Here is an 18,574-nt window from a genome sequence, read left to right as displayed (position 1 = left end):
GCGATGAATTTAACATGGGCTTGTCTTAGGGTGGATGTTTACCATTTCAACAGTCGTTGCTGTATGACTTCTTAAAGTGTGGTCCGAATTCAGTGTTGTGGATGTGAATTACAAAATTTTTTATATTTTTTATGATTTTTAACACATTTCGATTTGACATTTTTTGTAAATAATTTGTGCCATTTTATCATTACTCTGTTCTTAACCTTTTTTGAAACAGTGAATGTTAAAATTACCTACTAAAAATGTGAAAAAATTGAGTTATAAAAATTGTATTAAAAGAACATCCGGTTTAGTTAAAGTAAATAATATCTTTGGTAGGTAGTTTTTGGAAGTGCTTTTAAAGTTGTGCCTTTAGAATAACTTACAGGAGGTGAAGACTGTCGCAAGATGGAAAGGTGTTACCATTCAAAAGGTATGATCAATATCGGAAGATTAGGACGAATAAAATGATCAGAGGGGTGTACCATGACGAATTGTACGACCGTTACCGACGGTATACTTGACAAAGAAAACCATGATCTTTGGCCATGATAATGCACACCTCGCATCATTTTAATTTTTATAAAACAAAATAATACACCTTCGTTTATCAAAATTTTTGTTCCTTAGATAAGAAAACCCTTCTTTCAGTGTAGACCTTTTGTAATATTCAAGTTCGACTTATCATATTTGATTAATTGGATTTCAGCCTATTCTACATCGACAATTTAAAAAAAAATTATTTTAATTAATATTTTTTAATAAAAATTTCTTAGGTGGCATGGGGCAAGATGGGCGCATTTGTGATAAAATTTACAAATTTTAAATGTATAGGAATTACGAATTTAGTAAATATTTATGCTTCATTTTTGTACCTCGATTTTTAGTTAATTTAACTAACATACGCAAAAAATTATTAAAGTGAAGGAAACTTTCTAAAAATATAATAATTCCATGAACTAACCCAGCAAAAAAAGCGTCGCCAAACAAGTAGTGAAAATGTTCTTTTTGGATACGGAAGTGGTGCACAATTGACAATTGACGATGAATTTAACATGGGCTTGTCATAGGATGGATGTCCATCATTTCAACGGCCGGTGCACTGAATTTGCATCATTTCTCAAGGTGTGATGCGAATCCAGTGTTTTGGATATGAATTAAGATTTTTTTTGATAGTTTGACAAATAAATATTTTTAAATTTTTTTATGATTTTTAATGCATTATAACGCTTGTCCGGAACCTTCGACATCAAACATTTTCAAAAATTCGCAATTTTTCTAGAATGGATTTAAACTTTTTTCGGCAAAATTTAAATAATTTGCACTATTTTATTAATTCCTAATCTTTTTTTGAAAAATATGAAAAATGCAAGTTATAAAAACTTAACTCAAATGAACTTCCTTTGCAGTTAAAATAAAGAACATTTTTGGGAGAACATTTTTGGAACTGCTTTTAAAGTCGTGTCGTTAGAAGAACTTCCAAATTTTTTGCTGGGGAAATAAAGTTAAATTGGCTTTAGTTTTTTTAGTGTTGAGTTTTTAAATAACAACAAAGTCCAAAATTTAAGAAAGCCTTTGAGATGTTTTTCGTTCTTTGATAAAGCTGAAAGATTGAAACATCGACCTTTGTAAGTCTCAAAAGTTTAAATTTAAGCCAATGTCCAAAATTTAAGAAAGCCTCAAGATACATTTTTTTCTTTCTTTGATATCTTTTGTACACAAAACGTAACCAAAGCACCTAGTTCGATCAGTTCTTGTGGAAAAAAATAATTGTTTAGATTCAGAAATTGATCTTATACAGATTTATCTCCTATAAAAAAAAGTTATATTATGTACAAAAATACATTTTTCCTATCTTAGGCTTCCCTCAAACAAACCAAGTTATTTCCTTATATTCGTAGTAGTCGTAGTCACCATCATCATAATCATCATTTTTATGATCTTTCGTTCAATTTCTTTCATATTTCATTGGTTATCCTTTCAATTATGTATCCTTTCGTTAACATCCACGTCTATACACAAGGCCAAAAACGATAACAAGTTCAACAAAAGAAAACCAAATTACTGCCATTAAAACTTAAACAAAATTACCCAATCAACTTTACCACAAAATTAATAACGAGATGTAGAACATTCCTCCTACGAGAGAAAAAAAAACACCAACCCAAATTGAACAAAAGAGAGCAAAAGGACCAAGAGTTTGTGGCTTCAATGGCCAAAAGACAAGATGAAGAGGCAAAGTATATGTAGCTAATCGAGATAAAAAGGAGAAATGAGAAAGAATGAATGAACGTAATTTATAAGATTATTTCATTTTGGAAGTAACAAACTAACCAAATTGAAATCGATGACTCCCAAAGGCAATGGCAAAAATTCCATTGAAATATCAAGAAGACCATGCCATGAAAAATCCCCCCTAGCAAAAGCTTAAAATAGACAGAGAGATAGGAGTAGAGAAAATGCCATTAAAAACACCCAAAAATGAAAAAAAAAACAACATCAATGGAGCCTTTGGGGGTAAACCAAAAAACAGCAACAAAAAAACCAACTCACTCTCAAAATTATGGGGAAATCATGCGCGGCACAAAGGGCAAACAACCCCCAAAAAACAAGTGTGGGTGTATATGTATAAAATACTCACACACACTCAAATAGACTACATCTATTATTCAAAATACAAAAAGGATATTCCATGGCATGGCATAAAAACAAGGTGGGCGTTACAGCAGGAGTTCTCACTTATACTACCACAGCTATCAGTAGAGACAGACACAACAACAACATAAAAAAAAAGTAATGGAAAAAATACCCAATATAAAAATGAATAAATTGACTATGGCTTGACTTGGGGGAGATACTTAAAAAAGGGTCTCTCCGAAGGAGAACAAAAAAAAAAAAATACAAGTCTACAAGCATAACATGAAACAATGGAATGTTGGTATATCTGAGTGTTACAGAGAAAACTCAAAATTGGAAAATGCTAATGGTGGGTGTAGGGAGTTTTGTAGAGACCATTTGCTCCGTAGGTAACGGTTACTATCACAAGTCTACCCAAAACTAGAGACGAGTGACGGTAGGGGAACGAAGTGTACAATGTCAGTAGATATTCTCAATTTGATTGCATTATTCCATAAAGGAGAATATTATAAAGAGTCCTTTTATATGTAGTTGTAATTGTTGTGATGTCATGATTGTGTAATTGTGTGTTTCTTTTTGAAAGGATGTGAGATGCCCAAATATTTTCTGCTTAAGGCTAACAATTGAATTGAAATATTTTTACACAAGTCCGAATTAAACTAGACACACACAACTTAACAGAGTGAGTGAAATTCACTCACGATCATTTTCGTGACTCACACGTGAGTCGTGAGTCACGCTCATGGAAACGGCGTGAGTGAGCGTGATTAACAAACTAAAATGTCGTGCGTGAGCGTGAGTCACGAAAGTATTATCTTCGTGAGTGTACGTGAGTAAAGATTTAGGCTCACGAAAATAATCCCGCTCACCAACATAAAACGCTTAAGAATTAAATTCTTTTACAATTTTAGTGACACCTGGGATGTTAAGAGTGTAATAACGCTCTCGATTTTAATAATGCTCATTTTTTCAGACACGTTGCTAAAGTAAATTACTCAAAAAACTGTTTGTGAGTTACGACATTTTTCGTGAGTCACGGTACTTTTCGTGAGTCATGACATTATCGTGCGTAAGTGTGCGTGAGTACAAATTTTCTTTTCGTGAGTGTGCGTGAGTAAGATTTTTCCGTCGTGGGTGCGCGTGAGTAAAATATTACTCACGTGCACACCTCTAGTTTAAATACACAGAAAAAATTTTCACGAAAATTTTTCCAATTAAAGTCTTAATTGAGCTTTAAAAATATTGAATTAAAAATTTAATTGGCTCAACAAATTTTCTAAGTGAAACAAAAATCAATCACAAAAATTGATAGTAACAATTAATTTTTTATTTGGATCAATTAATTTTTTAATCGACTTTCAATTAATTTTTTAATTGACCTTCAATAATTTTTTTTTAATTTATACTATCATTTCTGTTATTGAAGACATTTCAATTAAAAAATTAATTGGATCAATTAATTTCGTGATTGAATCAGAAAAAAATTGTTTGTGTTTACGCTCACGCACAATTCACCACCATTTTCGTTATTCAAGACAATTTTCGTGGTTCACACAACTTTCATCACAAAAATTCCCGTGACATATCGATTCACGAAAAGTCCCATTCACAACTTTTCATAAGTCACTATGGAACCATTAACTTGTATTACACCGCGAATATGTTGCGTGTTGCTGCGTAAGCTTCTAGTTTGACTCATATTCACTCAAGACAAATTTTGTTTCAGTCCCATTCAAGCACATCAAGTTTGTTCACGACTCACGTGAGTCGAGCGTGAGTCACATCTGGCATGACAATTTCATGTCACGCGCAAATTACTTAACAGTAATAATATGGAGTTACGTATTCATAATCACCAATAACTGATTCCTTTAGCATTACCAGTAATCAGTATCTTACATCACTGTATTAAATTGAAAAACGATCATCGGTTACCAGTGGCCACCTAATGCGCTTTACAGACTATCAGTTATTCCGGACGGAATGACGGTGTTTGTAAAGAATCTTACAGTGTGTCGGATCGATACGACTTGTCGGCGATGACTAAATAATCGGTAAATGTGTTATCGATCTCATAAACATGGAGCAGTATCGATTATGCCTTCGGACTTAACTTATAATGTGCACGATATATGGAATATGATCGACGCGAGCACTGCCGTCCGGAATAACTGATAGTCTGGAAAGCGCATAAGAAACACATCATAACTTGAGACCCAGGTTCGAATGCTGCCGCAACTCCATTTTTAAAGCGATTTGTTTTTAGTTTTATTATTTTTTAGACAAATCCTTCCAGATTCATATTTTTTATATTGATTTTTGTTTTTTTTTTTTTTTTTAAATAGTTTTTGATCAAATTCACCTTACCGGGTTTATGCTAGCGAAAAGTTGTTGAATAAAAATCCAAAAAGTCCACAGGGACCTAATGGTCCCTATAAAACGAAGTTAGATGTTTGGGTAGCATGATGCAAATATGGTTTGGTGGTATTGGAAAGGTTTGCTCGAACGAAGATTAGTTTAGGTACACAGAAAAAAAAAGTAAACTATGTTATTGGAAAAATGAATTATCTCGTGCGAAAATTGAACTAAATTGTATTCCAAATTTTGAGATTCATTAAATTAACGAACATTTTCTGACATTTCTTGATTTTTAAATACCATTTACGAAATGGGTCCTTCTCGAAAAGCAAAAATGAACTAAAAATAAAGAAAAAATCTTAGGCGCCAAATCATTTCCATTTTAACCACTCTGTAGTTCATTATTACCATTTGTGAGAAGTGTACGATAAACATCTTTTGTTTTAGTTAGAATTGAACTTATTTGTTTGCCAGTTAGTTCAGAAAATTGAGAGAGACATAGTACTTGGAATAAAGAAAAAATCGTTGCGCTGGGGAAAATTTCTTACAACATTTTAAAAATAAAATAAAACTAAATAATTTTTTTTGCAATAAATATAATTTAATTTTAGCATCAGTTTTACAACTGAACTTTTTTCTGTGTATAGTGCCAGCCCGTCAGCTCACTTAGAGATCTGACCTATTTGATTTTTAGCTCAATGACAATGGAATTCCTTTCATAGCCGAGTTCGAACGGTGATCCATATTACAAAGAAGGCACTTAGAAAAATTTTAAAACACTCAGAAATATCACCAGCATTACTGAAAGGGGATAACACACCCTAAAGAGCTCCAACAATTAATTTAACAACTTATGAAATTCAAGCGAAATGAACAGATCAACAGAATGGACTTGGTGTTCCATCCGGACAATACGGGACCACATACATCCACCGGAGCCACCGTGGTGCAATGGTTAGCATGCCCGCCTTGCATACACAAGATCGAGGGTTCGATTCCTGCTTCGACCGAACACCAAAAAGTTTTTCAGCGGTGGATTATCCCACCTCAGTAATGCTGGTGTCATTTCTGAGGGTTTCAAAGCTTCTCTAAGTGGTTTCACTGCAATGTGGAACGCCGTTCGGACTCGGCTATAAAAAGGAGGTCCCTTGTCATTGGGCAGCACTCAGTGATAAGAGAGAAGTTCACCAATGTGGTATCACAATGGACTGAATAGTCTAAGTGATCCTGATACATCGGGTGATTCGGCAAAGCTTGGCTCGAAAAATTTTGATGAATCCACAACATAACTCTGATAATCGTACCACCATTTCATTCAGTTACTGCCGAATCCCCTTAATGGACTAAAGTCAGTCAAAATTATCTATAGCAGTTGCCGAGAAAACACAACATTTGACACTGATAGAAATATATGCCTACACGCAAAAAAAAAAGAACTGTACTTGATATAAACCAAATGGACTGTGTTGTTGGTTCACAATTAATTTTTTTATAGAAAGAATAAAACTTTTGTAACAAACGATTTTTTTTTGTGATAAAAGTTTAAAATTTTCGAAGAAATTCAAAAAAAACTCTAACAAATTTCATTATAAATATAGCAAATGATTTAAAGTTTAATTGGAAATATACTCAAAAAAAGTGAACCCTCTAGGACACTAAAGCCAATTTATCTATATTTTTGTTAATCGTTTTTTATCAAAGTTTCGTTTAATATAACAATTTTTTGTATACGTTAGTTAAATGAACCAAAAAGGGGTAAAATTATACGCAAATGAAGCATAGAGATTTACTACACCAACAAAAACTTATCTGTTCTATAGGAAGATTGAACTAAGTCGTATGAAAATTTAACTAAATTCTACTTCACAAGAAAATTTAATGCCCTGTTATACATTTTAACTGCAGTTCATTAATATGAACTGAAAGTAAAGAAGAAAATCATTCTTTCTATTTCTGGGAATTGTACGAAAATTTTCTTTAGTTCATATTGAACTTATGTGTGCGGTCATTGAACTTTATACCCACGTTTAGTACATAAAATATTTGAGACATACTTAAAAAGAGTAAGATTCTGGAACAGTAAGAGGAGTAAGACTCTGGAAAATTTCCAAAAAATAATAAAAAAAATAATCATTTTTTTTCCAATAAAAATAAATTAAATTTAGCATTAGTTTACGGAATAGTTCACGACCACAAATAGGTCCACAAAATAGTTAAGAATTTCTTGAAATTTGTAAATTTAAACCCAAATGTACCCTTGAATTCGTATGGCAAAGACATATTTGCAATCTCGAACTCCAATTATTTCCTTCAAACTACAACATTTTTTTATCAAATGAAAAAAAAATGTCTAAAAATTTTCTTAGATTTGTCGAAAAATATTTACTTTATTATTTTTGTGATATTGACGATTGTAATACAATTTAGTTAAACATTTTTAAAATTTGCCAATATTTTATTTCATGGTGGACTGTTCCCTTCTCCGACTACCCAATATTAAAAAAAAATATAGTTTGGAACATCTGTAAATTTAAATAAATATGTTTTTCCGTATAAAAGCTATATTTATTAAAGTGCACAAGAACATTAGAATTTCCACAATATTTTCTAAATCCTATTCCCTAAATATTTAAGCAAATACGATCACATTTATTTGTTTCTCAACTCTTGCCATAGTGAAGAATCACAGACGAAACCCTCACGTCTTACCATCCGATATACAAATCATGTCTACAGGAAACGGAAACAACAACAACAAAAGCATCGACAAAGAAAACAGGATATACGACGAGCACATGACAAGAACCCAAGATTTGTTAGAAAATTGTGATGGTATCCAAAGGAAAAATGCTAATATATCATATTGTCATGCATAGAAGAAAATCGTAAAGCTAATTGTCTCATTAGTCAGGAGGAAAGGAAAACAAACTATGCAGCCATAACACATGATAATATAGGAAGTTTTCATGGAGTGGGAGAGAGAGAGAGCGAGCGAGTGGGAGGAGAGATGTATTCGAACTAACTAGAAATTGCCCTTAATCTACAACAAAATGGAAAACTTTACAAATCACAAAAAGAAATTCAATTTTCTTTTAGCACCAACATACTACTAAGCAACCTCATCTCTTACATGCACACACACACCCATTTATTCATATACATCCAAGCATCTCCCCAGTTTCCGGTATTATTATGGGCAAATTGGTAGAAAAGTGCATAATGGAATTGTTTCATTGTTTTACGATAATAACTAGAGTTAGAAGGATCCTGGAAATATTCATCCTACATCTCCATATCCCTCTCCCATTCCTTATGTCTACAAGGTTTTCTAACTTTTCGAAGAGGAGGTTTAGAGCTAGATAGTATTGAAGTGGAAACAGTTGAAGAAAAAAAAATCAACAAAATTATTAAAACTTTATTTAAGCGTGAAATGTATTGTTGTCTTAGTATACTTCCGATTCCCTTGCCCACTCTCCCAATCCCTCTCTCTCTCTATGCAGTATATCTCACGCTGTCATATTACCGTAGTTTGTAAAACTTTTCCAATTTTGTGTCGACATAAAAATTATTTGCCCATGGGCAATCGAAATGAAAACATTTGTAATATTCCTCATTGTTCGTTCCTCTTTGCTATTATCCTTTGCGGAGGACCATTATAAAATAAACATATGGAATACTATATAGATATTCTCTTCTATTCTATTTAAACAAATGTAAATATTACTTTTTGACCTCAGGAGAGTGGTTTCTTTCCTCTTTTTTGTATTTTTGTATCACCATACACAAAAGTAACAAAATTATATTGACATCCCCTTGATTGTTATTATTTGGTTTTTTGGTTTTTATTAATTGAAATTCTTTTGTCTAATTTTAGGTCTGGTTCCAGAATCGTCGAGCCAAATGGCGAAAAGCGGAACGCCTTAAGGATGAACAACGCAAGCGTGAAAATGGCGACTGTAGTGGTGTTTCATTGGATAAGGTAAACCCAATATACCGCAACCAACTACCACTTGAATAACAATAACCCAGCAATAAAAAAATGACAGAGAGGAAACGGAAGCTTCCACACACAAAGGAGAAGAAAACAAACAATACTATTCAGATAGTAATAAGCATAAATAAATTAGAATAGGATATATTTATTCATGCGTGAGACAGAAAACTATTATTTGCCATATTTGTATAAGAATATAAAAAAATAGAAAATTTTTATGACTTTAGGCGAACTTAGTTATCAAATATTTAATTGAAAAAGTCAAATAAGAGGAAGGTTAGGTTAGGTGGCAGCCCGATGTATCAGGCTCACTTTGACTATTCAGTCCATTGTGATACCACATTGGTGAACTTCTCTCTTATCAGTGAGTGCTGCCCGATTCCATGTTAAGCTCAATGACACGGGACCTCCTTTTTATAGCCGAGTCCGAACGGCGTTCCACAATGCAGTGGAACCACTTAGAAAAGCTTTGAAACCCTCAGAAATGTCACCAGCATTACTGAGGTGGGATAATCCACCACTGAAAAACTTTTTGGTGTTCGGTCGAAGCAGGAATCGAACCCACTACCTTGTGTATGCAAGGTTGGCATGCTAGCCATTGCACTACGGTGGCTCCTAAATAATAAGAGGAAAGGCATCATAACAACGATCCTGGGAATTTTGGACTCTTGAATCTTTCCACGTACATATATTTAAAATTTACTTTCGACTCTTACAAAGTTTTATTCTTGAAATTTTAAAACATTTTCGGAAACTATTAAACAGAAAAACAAATTCTGAAACAACTACGAAATTAATTTATCCAAATACTTATTACCTCAACCACGAAAATGATGGTATCAATCACACAAATGATTGGACATACTTGATTGAGAATTTAATTAATATTTTCGACACTTACAATTAATTTTTTAAATCAGTTAAATAAAACTTAAATTGATTTTGATCGCAAAACTTATTTAATTTTTTTAATGGATATAAACAATTATTTAGATCACTTCCTTTTGCCATTAATTTTGGGATTGATTTCTTTAAAAAAATAATATGATTTAGCATTTTTGTATAGGTTTTTCGATTGTAATTTAAATATAATTTGTTCATTGGATTTGATTACAAATTTTATGAGCCAACGAATATAAATTTTCAAATGTGTATTCGATTTGATTTTTTAATTCGGATAATTAAAAATTAATTAAAAATTAATTTTGATACATGTCTTTATTTTTTAATTGAATTAAAAAGTTTATTGTTCCAGTTAATTTTCTAATTGATCTTTCAATAAACTTTTTAATTGCAAATATTTATTAAACTTTTTCTGTGAATGAAGTAACTACACTAGAGGTGTGCGCGTGAGTGACATTTAGCGCACATTCACAATGGCAAGCTCCCGCACGATATGTGTGGTAGCTACTAACACTCACGCACTTTCACAAAATCAAGACCGGTACTCGCGCACAATTCACGACAATTCACTTACGACAAAATCACAAGACTCACAAAATTTTCCAACCGGGAATGGGCAAAGGTAACAAAATTCATGAATAGAATATAGTCCGACAGCTAAATTAATTTCAGTTAAGACATGAGTAAGAATTAAATCTTGAATTTTTCCGTGAGCGTGATTTTTCAGAAATTTTATTCACGCACATTCACGAACCGAATTTATTGCTCACGCACGACATATTCGTTTCAGTCCCTTTCATGCACATTCATGAGAGTTTCTTCAGATTTTGTTCACGACTCACGTGATTCAATACTCTTCAAATATAATTTTGTATAAAAAAAAAAAACTTAAAGAAAAAACAAAACAAAATTAAAATTTTTACAGATTTTTTTTAAAGATCACTAGAAATATTTTTTTATAATATTTTTAATTTAACTACTTCTTATATCAGATCTAATCTACTAATCTACTCAGAATTTCACCACGACTAAGAATATGGCGAAATTTGTATGGCCACAACCTATACAAATATTCGACGTTAATTTCTCTTATAGCTCATTCACATTAGGCTCGAAATCTACTAAAAGTGGATTTGAAATCTTTTATTTATAGGGCAAATGACAGTTGAAATCTAGTTAAAGTGGATTTTGGAAGTGTAATGTGAATGAGTTTTTAAACAAATATTTTTTTAATACTCTTCAAATATAATTTTGTATAAAAAAATTAAAGACATATAAAAATGCAAAGAGATTCAATTAAATGTTACTTAGTTTTTATTTTATTACTTGAACTTCTCCTTATAAACCTTTATTATTATTATCTTCCCATTTTTAGCTTCACGATAGCCGAGAATCATCCCCGGATATAACAGGCGAAATGGACGATGATGAACCACATCCAAGATCCCACAGTCCGGGACCAGGATCATCTCATAGTCCCCATGGCATGGGTGGTGACTCAGATAATGAACGACCGCTCTCCTCCAACCACATGAATAGTGGTCATTCTGGGTCACAATCTGTGGGATCTATAAGTGCCGGGTCTCCATCGCCTGGTTCAAGAACTCCACGTAATCCTACAAACAGCCCATCGAATTCACGTAACACCGATTCACCAATTGAAGTGGGAGGACCCATATCATTGGCCACCAGATCAAGTGGCCCATCTACAATGCCCACAACGACATTGAATACAGCCACAGCAAATCATTTTGGCACACATATCTTTGGAACATTTGGCAGTAGTAATAATAATTCATCATCTGGTGGAGGAATAGCAGGATCTACTACTGGAAATGGAGGCAATAATAATGAAACGTAAGTACAAAGAAATTAAATCAATGAAAAACAAAACGAAATTTAAACCAACCTCCGGAGAGGATCAATAAAATCATTATCAGCTCTAATGTAGGACACGTGCCAATCTCAAGTATTCAAGCCTCATTAGGTCTAAACAAAAGTCTAGCAAAAAGCTTAATGTTTCCGGTGAGCGTGATGTTTCCGCCATACCAGAAGACCTTTATCCGTTTAAGATTAACACTGGCTGACTGACTTTGTTGGCAAAACATTGGTGTAGACGCACACGACCACCACTGAAAGTGGTTAAACACTTTTGGACTATAGATGAGGTTGTTTCCCTTTCGTTATTGTCCCATCACAAAGGAGGAAACAAAGAATACAATAAACGTGTGTGCCCATTGAATGAATAGCAATGCAGCAGTGACTGCTGAGCTGCTCTTCGTTGGCATCCTGCAAATTTTCACAAGAACTTGCTAAACAAAATGTTTTTGGTGGGGCTGATGCTAACTAAAATGGCTTCAATGAACAGTGGTGTAATGGTATAATTTGAAATGGGGTAATTTGAAATGAATTACAAGTTCTTGTTCAGTGTATAGAATATGTTCTTTCATCAGCAATTAATTTTTATTATTATTTTTTTTTTGTATTAAAAATCTCACATTTTTCCTTTTTTCACCATTGAACCATAGCGAATTGTACTCCAATCAATTTAATAATGGTAAGATATCTGATACCACTGTGCTTCTTGCATTTCTAGGCAGTGTTACCAGTAATTTTCCTGATCTTAAATTTCTCACAAAAATCCCCTATGCATTTTGGACACATTTTTATAAAAAAAATATATATATAAAATGTGTATCATACCAGTTTGCGGGCTGCAATAAGATCAAGATTTCGAAACACAAAACCAGGAGAGCGGTGATCATCTTTCAAATGCTCAACGAACGAAAATTTACTTTTAAATACTCAAGCAGCAAAATCGGGTGGTAGATCAATATGAAAGTGAGCCATCTTCATAATTTCTATATTTGTGGGATACGAGTACATCGTCCATAAGCACTGTTGTGAGCAACATTTAAGCCCGAGTCTTTACGACATTATTATCATAATTGTAGAACAATATCTTAGCCTAGCTGTGTAAAATTATAAATTACCGCTTGGCTGCCCAAGTGGAATAAATAATTCTTAATAATTTAGAAAACAATTTCATGTGAACCATTATTGTAAACCTGATTTATTATACTAAACCGATTTTGAAAACAGCCCAAGAAAATCTCCAAATGTATGGTAATTTCCAAATCCCCATCTTAAAAACTTCGTCCCCCTCCACGAAAAACATCCCCAATTTGGAGAAAGATTCCCAATACTGGCAACACAGGTTCTTGCCTTCATAATAGTTTCCCTTCCAGCATCATGGCAGCATTCGATCTAATAATGACATTGGTTTACAATGTTATTCAAATACTTCTTTAAAATATCTTTAAACTTGGTCATAAATTTGAAATCGATAGCTATTTTCAGTATCTCTTATATGTCCAAGAACCGTTGTTCTCCTTACCTTTTTTTAGAAAGCCACTTTGTTTTAAGTCACACAATGACCTTTTTGTAGCAATTACCAAGTACTTCACTAAATTCCTTTTCAAAATTTCAAAGCAATTAAAAGTAAATTTAAATTTTACACCCTCCATCGGTATCAAACAAAAAAAAAAAAGCGAAACAGTTCAGTGAATCAATAAACAACCCAGCTATTGAATATTAAAATTGTGATTAAAAACTCTTAACCGTAATTGCCGTTATATACCATCACTTACTCTCTCTCTCCAACCATATTTTTTCTCCAGCATAGAGAGTTAATCACTCACTGTTAAGTTGACTACTGTATGACACAAACACACCCATCCACACACATGAACTAAAGGGGGTTGACATTGATGGGCCATGATGATTTACTAAACACTCATACACAAATGCAATCACAAGTGCTTTGGTAACAATTAACAGAATAAACATTGAGACTTTGTGCGAATGTTTACAAACAAGCAAAGGCATTGCATACTTTTAGGTTTTTTTCATTGAATCACTTCATGAGTCTGGTGCATATTTGGTAGAGCTCTTCTTGGCCTCTCAATGGGTGGTTTAATGTTTGGGTGTTATAGCCTGTTCACTTATTCCCCTCGTTTAACGATATTCTAAAGTGGCCTAATGATACATGCGACAATTAGCAGTTGTTAATGTCGGAATCTGTTTGATACCCAACCAATGTTCAGTCATAAGGCAGATGGTATTTCACCCCCCAACATGGATTGTTTTTGATCCTTAAAAATGGTCATTATTGCAAATTTATTTGCTACTGTCGACCTACGGTACTTCAACGATGAATGAGGGGGAGAAATGATATTGGTATGCTTGTTTAACTAACTGTTGAAAATTCATTACAACTCGTTTATGCTCTTCAAACAGAAAAAGGATAAAGTTCATTATGTGAAGTTGGTACTTGGGCAATAAAAATAATTTTGTAGTCTTTGTCTAAAGGAAATTGAGTTCGTCTTACATTGATGGGAACCAAAATTATAGTTATTTACGAAATCAAAGTAGGATAACCAGGTTTTGTGTTTATACAAACTGTTGAAAAATGGAAGCTTACTACTTTGGTGCCTATGTGAGTTTATATAGGATTCTTCCTAGAATAGAAGTATCCTAGGCTAATTAAAGTGAATTAACCGGAAAATTAAAGGCGAATGATATAATGAGTGAATGATAATTGATTGTCCGCGTTTTTACTTTTGGTTGTCGAAAGCACGGGGTCACTTCCCCATACCCACATACCCCTATCTTCATAAAAAATCATTTATTTTATAAAAATCATTAAGGTCTCCACCAGTGTTGGTCAAAATTTATTCTAAATAACGAATAAAAAGATAACGAATAAATTCGATTTAGTTTTTATTTGGAATAACAAATATTTTTTTATTCGTTTATTTGTGAAAACAAATAACTTCAATGTATTTGTTATCTTTTTTTTTGTTATTCGAAAGATTCAAATAATATACGTATGTGAAAAAAAAAGTTCTCAAAAATGTATTTCATTCAGGATTTCAGCCACTTTATCATACGAATGCACACCTTTAAAACGTCTGCATGAAAGCGCCGCTGATTCCCTTTTCAGGTCGCCTAAATGTATCCAGTGAGCAGTAACTCCAAAGAAACTTCGCTCATGTGATGACCAAATATCAGCAGTTGTACAAACAAACTTGCTCTCTTTAAGTTTTACCTTAGTTTCCACCACATGGCTCTGAAATTTTTTATCTATTTCACGACATCCTTCACATATTTCTACTACTCTAAGAGGCACCAACGAATCAATTACGAATTTTGTAACTTCTTCGTTCAACTCAAAGAGACTCAGATGCTTGCCTTGTTTGTCTCTTGCACACTTGTTTCTCATTACCTCCTTCGCTTGAGAACGTTTTAGGCATTTATAGCTCTGGTACTCTTCAAACGCATCCTTACCATGTCGCCTCTTAAGGTGAGATATGAAGTTTGATATTGAATTTTTCTCTCCTTTTATCTTAACAAAATCAGGCTCACATTTCACGCACACAGCACTGATATTCTTTACTCTGTCTTCTAAAATTCTGTAGAATTTTCCATCAAAAATGGAAAAACCAGATTCACTTGAATCACTATTTTTGGATGTTGTACCTTCCGGTTCCATTCCTAGAATTCAATAAATTCAATTTATTTTTTTCGATTCAAAAAAATTATTATTTGTATGACAAATAACAACTAACGAATGACGAATAATTATTTGTGACACAAATAAACAGATAACAGTTGAAATTTGATTTCAAAAAATTCCAAATGAAAACTAACGAATAAAAAATTATTTGTTATTTGTTATTTGAATAAAAATTTATTGAATAACGCCCAACACTGGTCTCCACTTTATTACAATTTTTCTGGATGACTAAAAGGAGATCCTTAATAAAATTGTGTACTACTTTACTTAATAATTATCACTTTTTATTGAATCGAAATAACAGAATCCAAAGAGAGTATTTCTGAAAGACAACTAAAAGGGATTTCGGTTCCCAATTTTTAAAATAATGTAATGAAACAATTTATTTTAACTTTTTAGTGACATATGTGGGAATCCCTGAGCTCAAAATGGCGTTAATCTTATCCCCGCATTTCGAATTATGATAATTGAAGTTATTGACTTCAAATTTTCTGCAAATTTTTGAAAAACTTGGAAAGTTCGGGGCCTAATCACTTATGAATCTTCATAAGTGAACGGGGGCAGTTTCTGTTTAGAAACTCTATATCTCTCTCTTTTATATTTCTTAGCATATAATATTTTTAAAGGCTATTTTCAAACATAATTATGTTTGCTTTCAAAAAGATTATTTGTTTTATCTTATTTTGAAACCGTAAAATATTTAGAAATGTATTTTTTATTTATAATATAAAATTACAATCATTTTTATTAATTCATAATTGAAAGCTTCATCTTTTGCTTTCTTATTTGTATTGGATAAATGTTTTTTATGTAAAAACTCTTACAAAACTATATCAATTAATAATAATATTATCCAACATCATCATCAGTTGATTATTTGTCTGATTAAAGTGGATACAAAAACTATGACATCATTCAGGAAACAATTTTTACATAAAATACGAATATAAATTTGAATTACAAAAACTTATACATAATTGCAGACAAAAAAAAACCAAATTGGAATGATTTTGTCGACAACACCCACAGATTATGAAAAATGCTGGGAGTTGGTCGAAATTTACTGCTAATGGTGAGACGAAGAGGAAGGCTATTCTGTCACACGATATGAAATTTGATAAATTATCCTGTTGTCACAGAAGAGAGCAAACAACAACAAAAAAATGGAAAATCAATGCATCTGTTAAGCCCAAAAGGGGATCAACATCATCCTCATCATCTGTAGTGTGTGTGTGTTATCCTTCCGTGTTTGATGCTTTCATTGAGTGTTTGTGGTTTTGTTTTTTTTTCTGTTGTATTCGCAGGAATAGCTTTTGCGTCGTGTTGAGAGTCATTAAATTTAGCACAATCATTTTGTCATGATTGAATGTTGGAATTGTTGTTCTGACTCCCCACACCCCATTAGCATTCCCAAAGTCGTTATACAATACCAACAATGGACCATGGGTGGTTTGTTGATTTTTTTTTATCAGAGAATTATATGCCTTTTGGCTATATATCTTTTTGGATTCTGGTGGTTGACTTGGTTTTTGGTGTGTGCCTAACGCCTGACCAATATGGGGGTCCTTTTCAAATGTCCTGCCGTGTTTTGGGTTTTTTTCTGTCACTTTTTAGTGGCTTCTGTTATAGTTTCCCTGCTCTTTGTCAATGACGATGATGATGCCATTCTGTCTGAGTTTATGATTCCCCACTGTGCTGCCAAAAGGCGTTAAGTTGGCAATTTTTTGTTGTACAACAGAAACCATACGCATCACATCCGTTTTGCTGTTGTGTGTTTGTGAGTGTGTCACACTCTATCTCTATGTTTATTTATCATTAATGAATTGTTTAATACATATGCACATATTTAGCCACGGACAATTTAATTCGCATCTCAAATGGGCTGTGCTAGATTGTTACGATATAACGATTTCCTGTGGAATACACTTTCTTCCATTAGCTGTTTGAATGGGAATATGATTGGCAGGGGCGGCCAAGAACTTACACTCTAGAACTGGGATCAAGGTTTTAAAACCAAATGCATACATTTTCTATATTCGATTTGTTTTTTTTTTTTTTAACTTTGGGCTTAAGGCTAGCGAAGTACTAACTAAAAACCCCAAAATTTTTTCATAATAAACTACAAATTGAATGCAATTATATCAGTTTTTCTTAATAGAATTGCGATATCGCTCTATTAAAATTAAATTTCAATTATTTACCTCGATTTCACCAAAAGTCTCCATTTGGATCTGACAGTTCAGAAGAGTAACAAGATTTCCCTACTACAGATAGCTTTATGTTCATAGTTTTAGACGGTGTCCATTTGATCATGAATATAATCTGCATTATTTCACCGATCTCATCCGTAATCTTAACAGAATTTCGATGAAAATTCCAAAAATATGCTACATCATAAAATGAATTAATTAAATAGTTTCACAACTTGAGAAAAGGGTGGCACAAAAATATAAAAAGTAATGTACGAAAAACAAAGTTTGAAAAAGTGGCAAATTAATGTGACGCAACGTTAACACAGAGTGTGGGTCATAACCTGAACGACAATATAAATATGTTAGCGAGATGTGTGTCCCAGTACTGTGCACTATGAATGACAGGCACAACCGCGACCATATTAGAGCAGGGTTTACCTTTTTTAGCGGCAATCCGAAGGAGTTTCGTAATTACGAAATATGGATCCACGGATACACACCAGGAACTAAGACATAGCCGAAACGGTGGACGACTGTGAAATAGGCGAAAACGTTCCCATTGGAAGGGAAAATACTGACCACAGTCTTCTGCGATACACAGAGTAGGTTGTCTATATAAGGGCCATACACCGGGGTAAGGTCTGCACCTCCAACTTTTTTCGCAATACTAAAAAAAATAGTCACTAAAACCAGTTTAACCGCAATTTTGTTTATAGAAATTATTTATTATAAATTAATGTTTCTTCAAGCTCGAGGTCTTGTTTTTAAATATTGTATTTTTTTATGTAAGTCATTGGTTGGTACTTGTAAAATAAGATTAAGATATGTCTGTCCGATTTTTGTACAATTATATTACTTTATAATACTATTTTAAATTAATAACTAAATGTTATTAGTATGTACACTTATTCAAATTATAAAACGTTTAAT

At 32.8% G+C, this 18,574-nt stretch overlaps 1 protein-coding gene across 1 annotated transcript in view; it reads left to right on the top strand.

Moving 5' to 3' along the window:
• Drgx (Dorsal root ganglia homeobox) overlaps positions 1–18,574 on the top strand; it is a 131,420-nt gene that overhangs the window by 90,891 nt on the left and 21,955 nt on the right. Inside the window, exons 5-6 of the mRNA XM_075297779.1 lie at positions 8,852–8,956; positions 11,250–11,731. Of these exons, the coding sequence (XP_075153894.1) occupies positions 8,852–8,956; positions 11,250–11,731 (587 nt within the window). The remainder of the gene's footprint in view (positions 1–8,851; positions 8,957–11,249; positions 11,732–18,574) is intronic.

This window comes from Haematobia irritans, chromosome 2 (assembly GCF_050003625.1).
Source record: "Haematobia irritans isolate KBUSLIRL chromosome 2, ASM5000362v1, whole genome shotgun sequence".
Taxonomy (NCBI): Eukaryota; Metazoa; Arthropoda; class Insecta; order Diptera; family Muscidae; genus Haematobia; species Haematobia irritans.
This window is presented reverse-complemented; position numbering and strand designations above follow the sequence as displayed.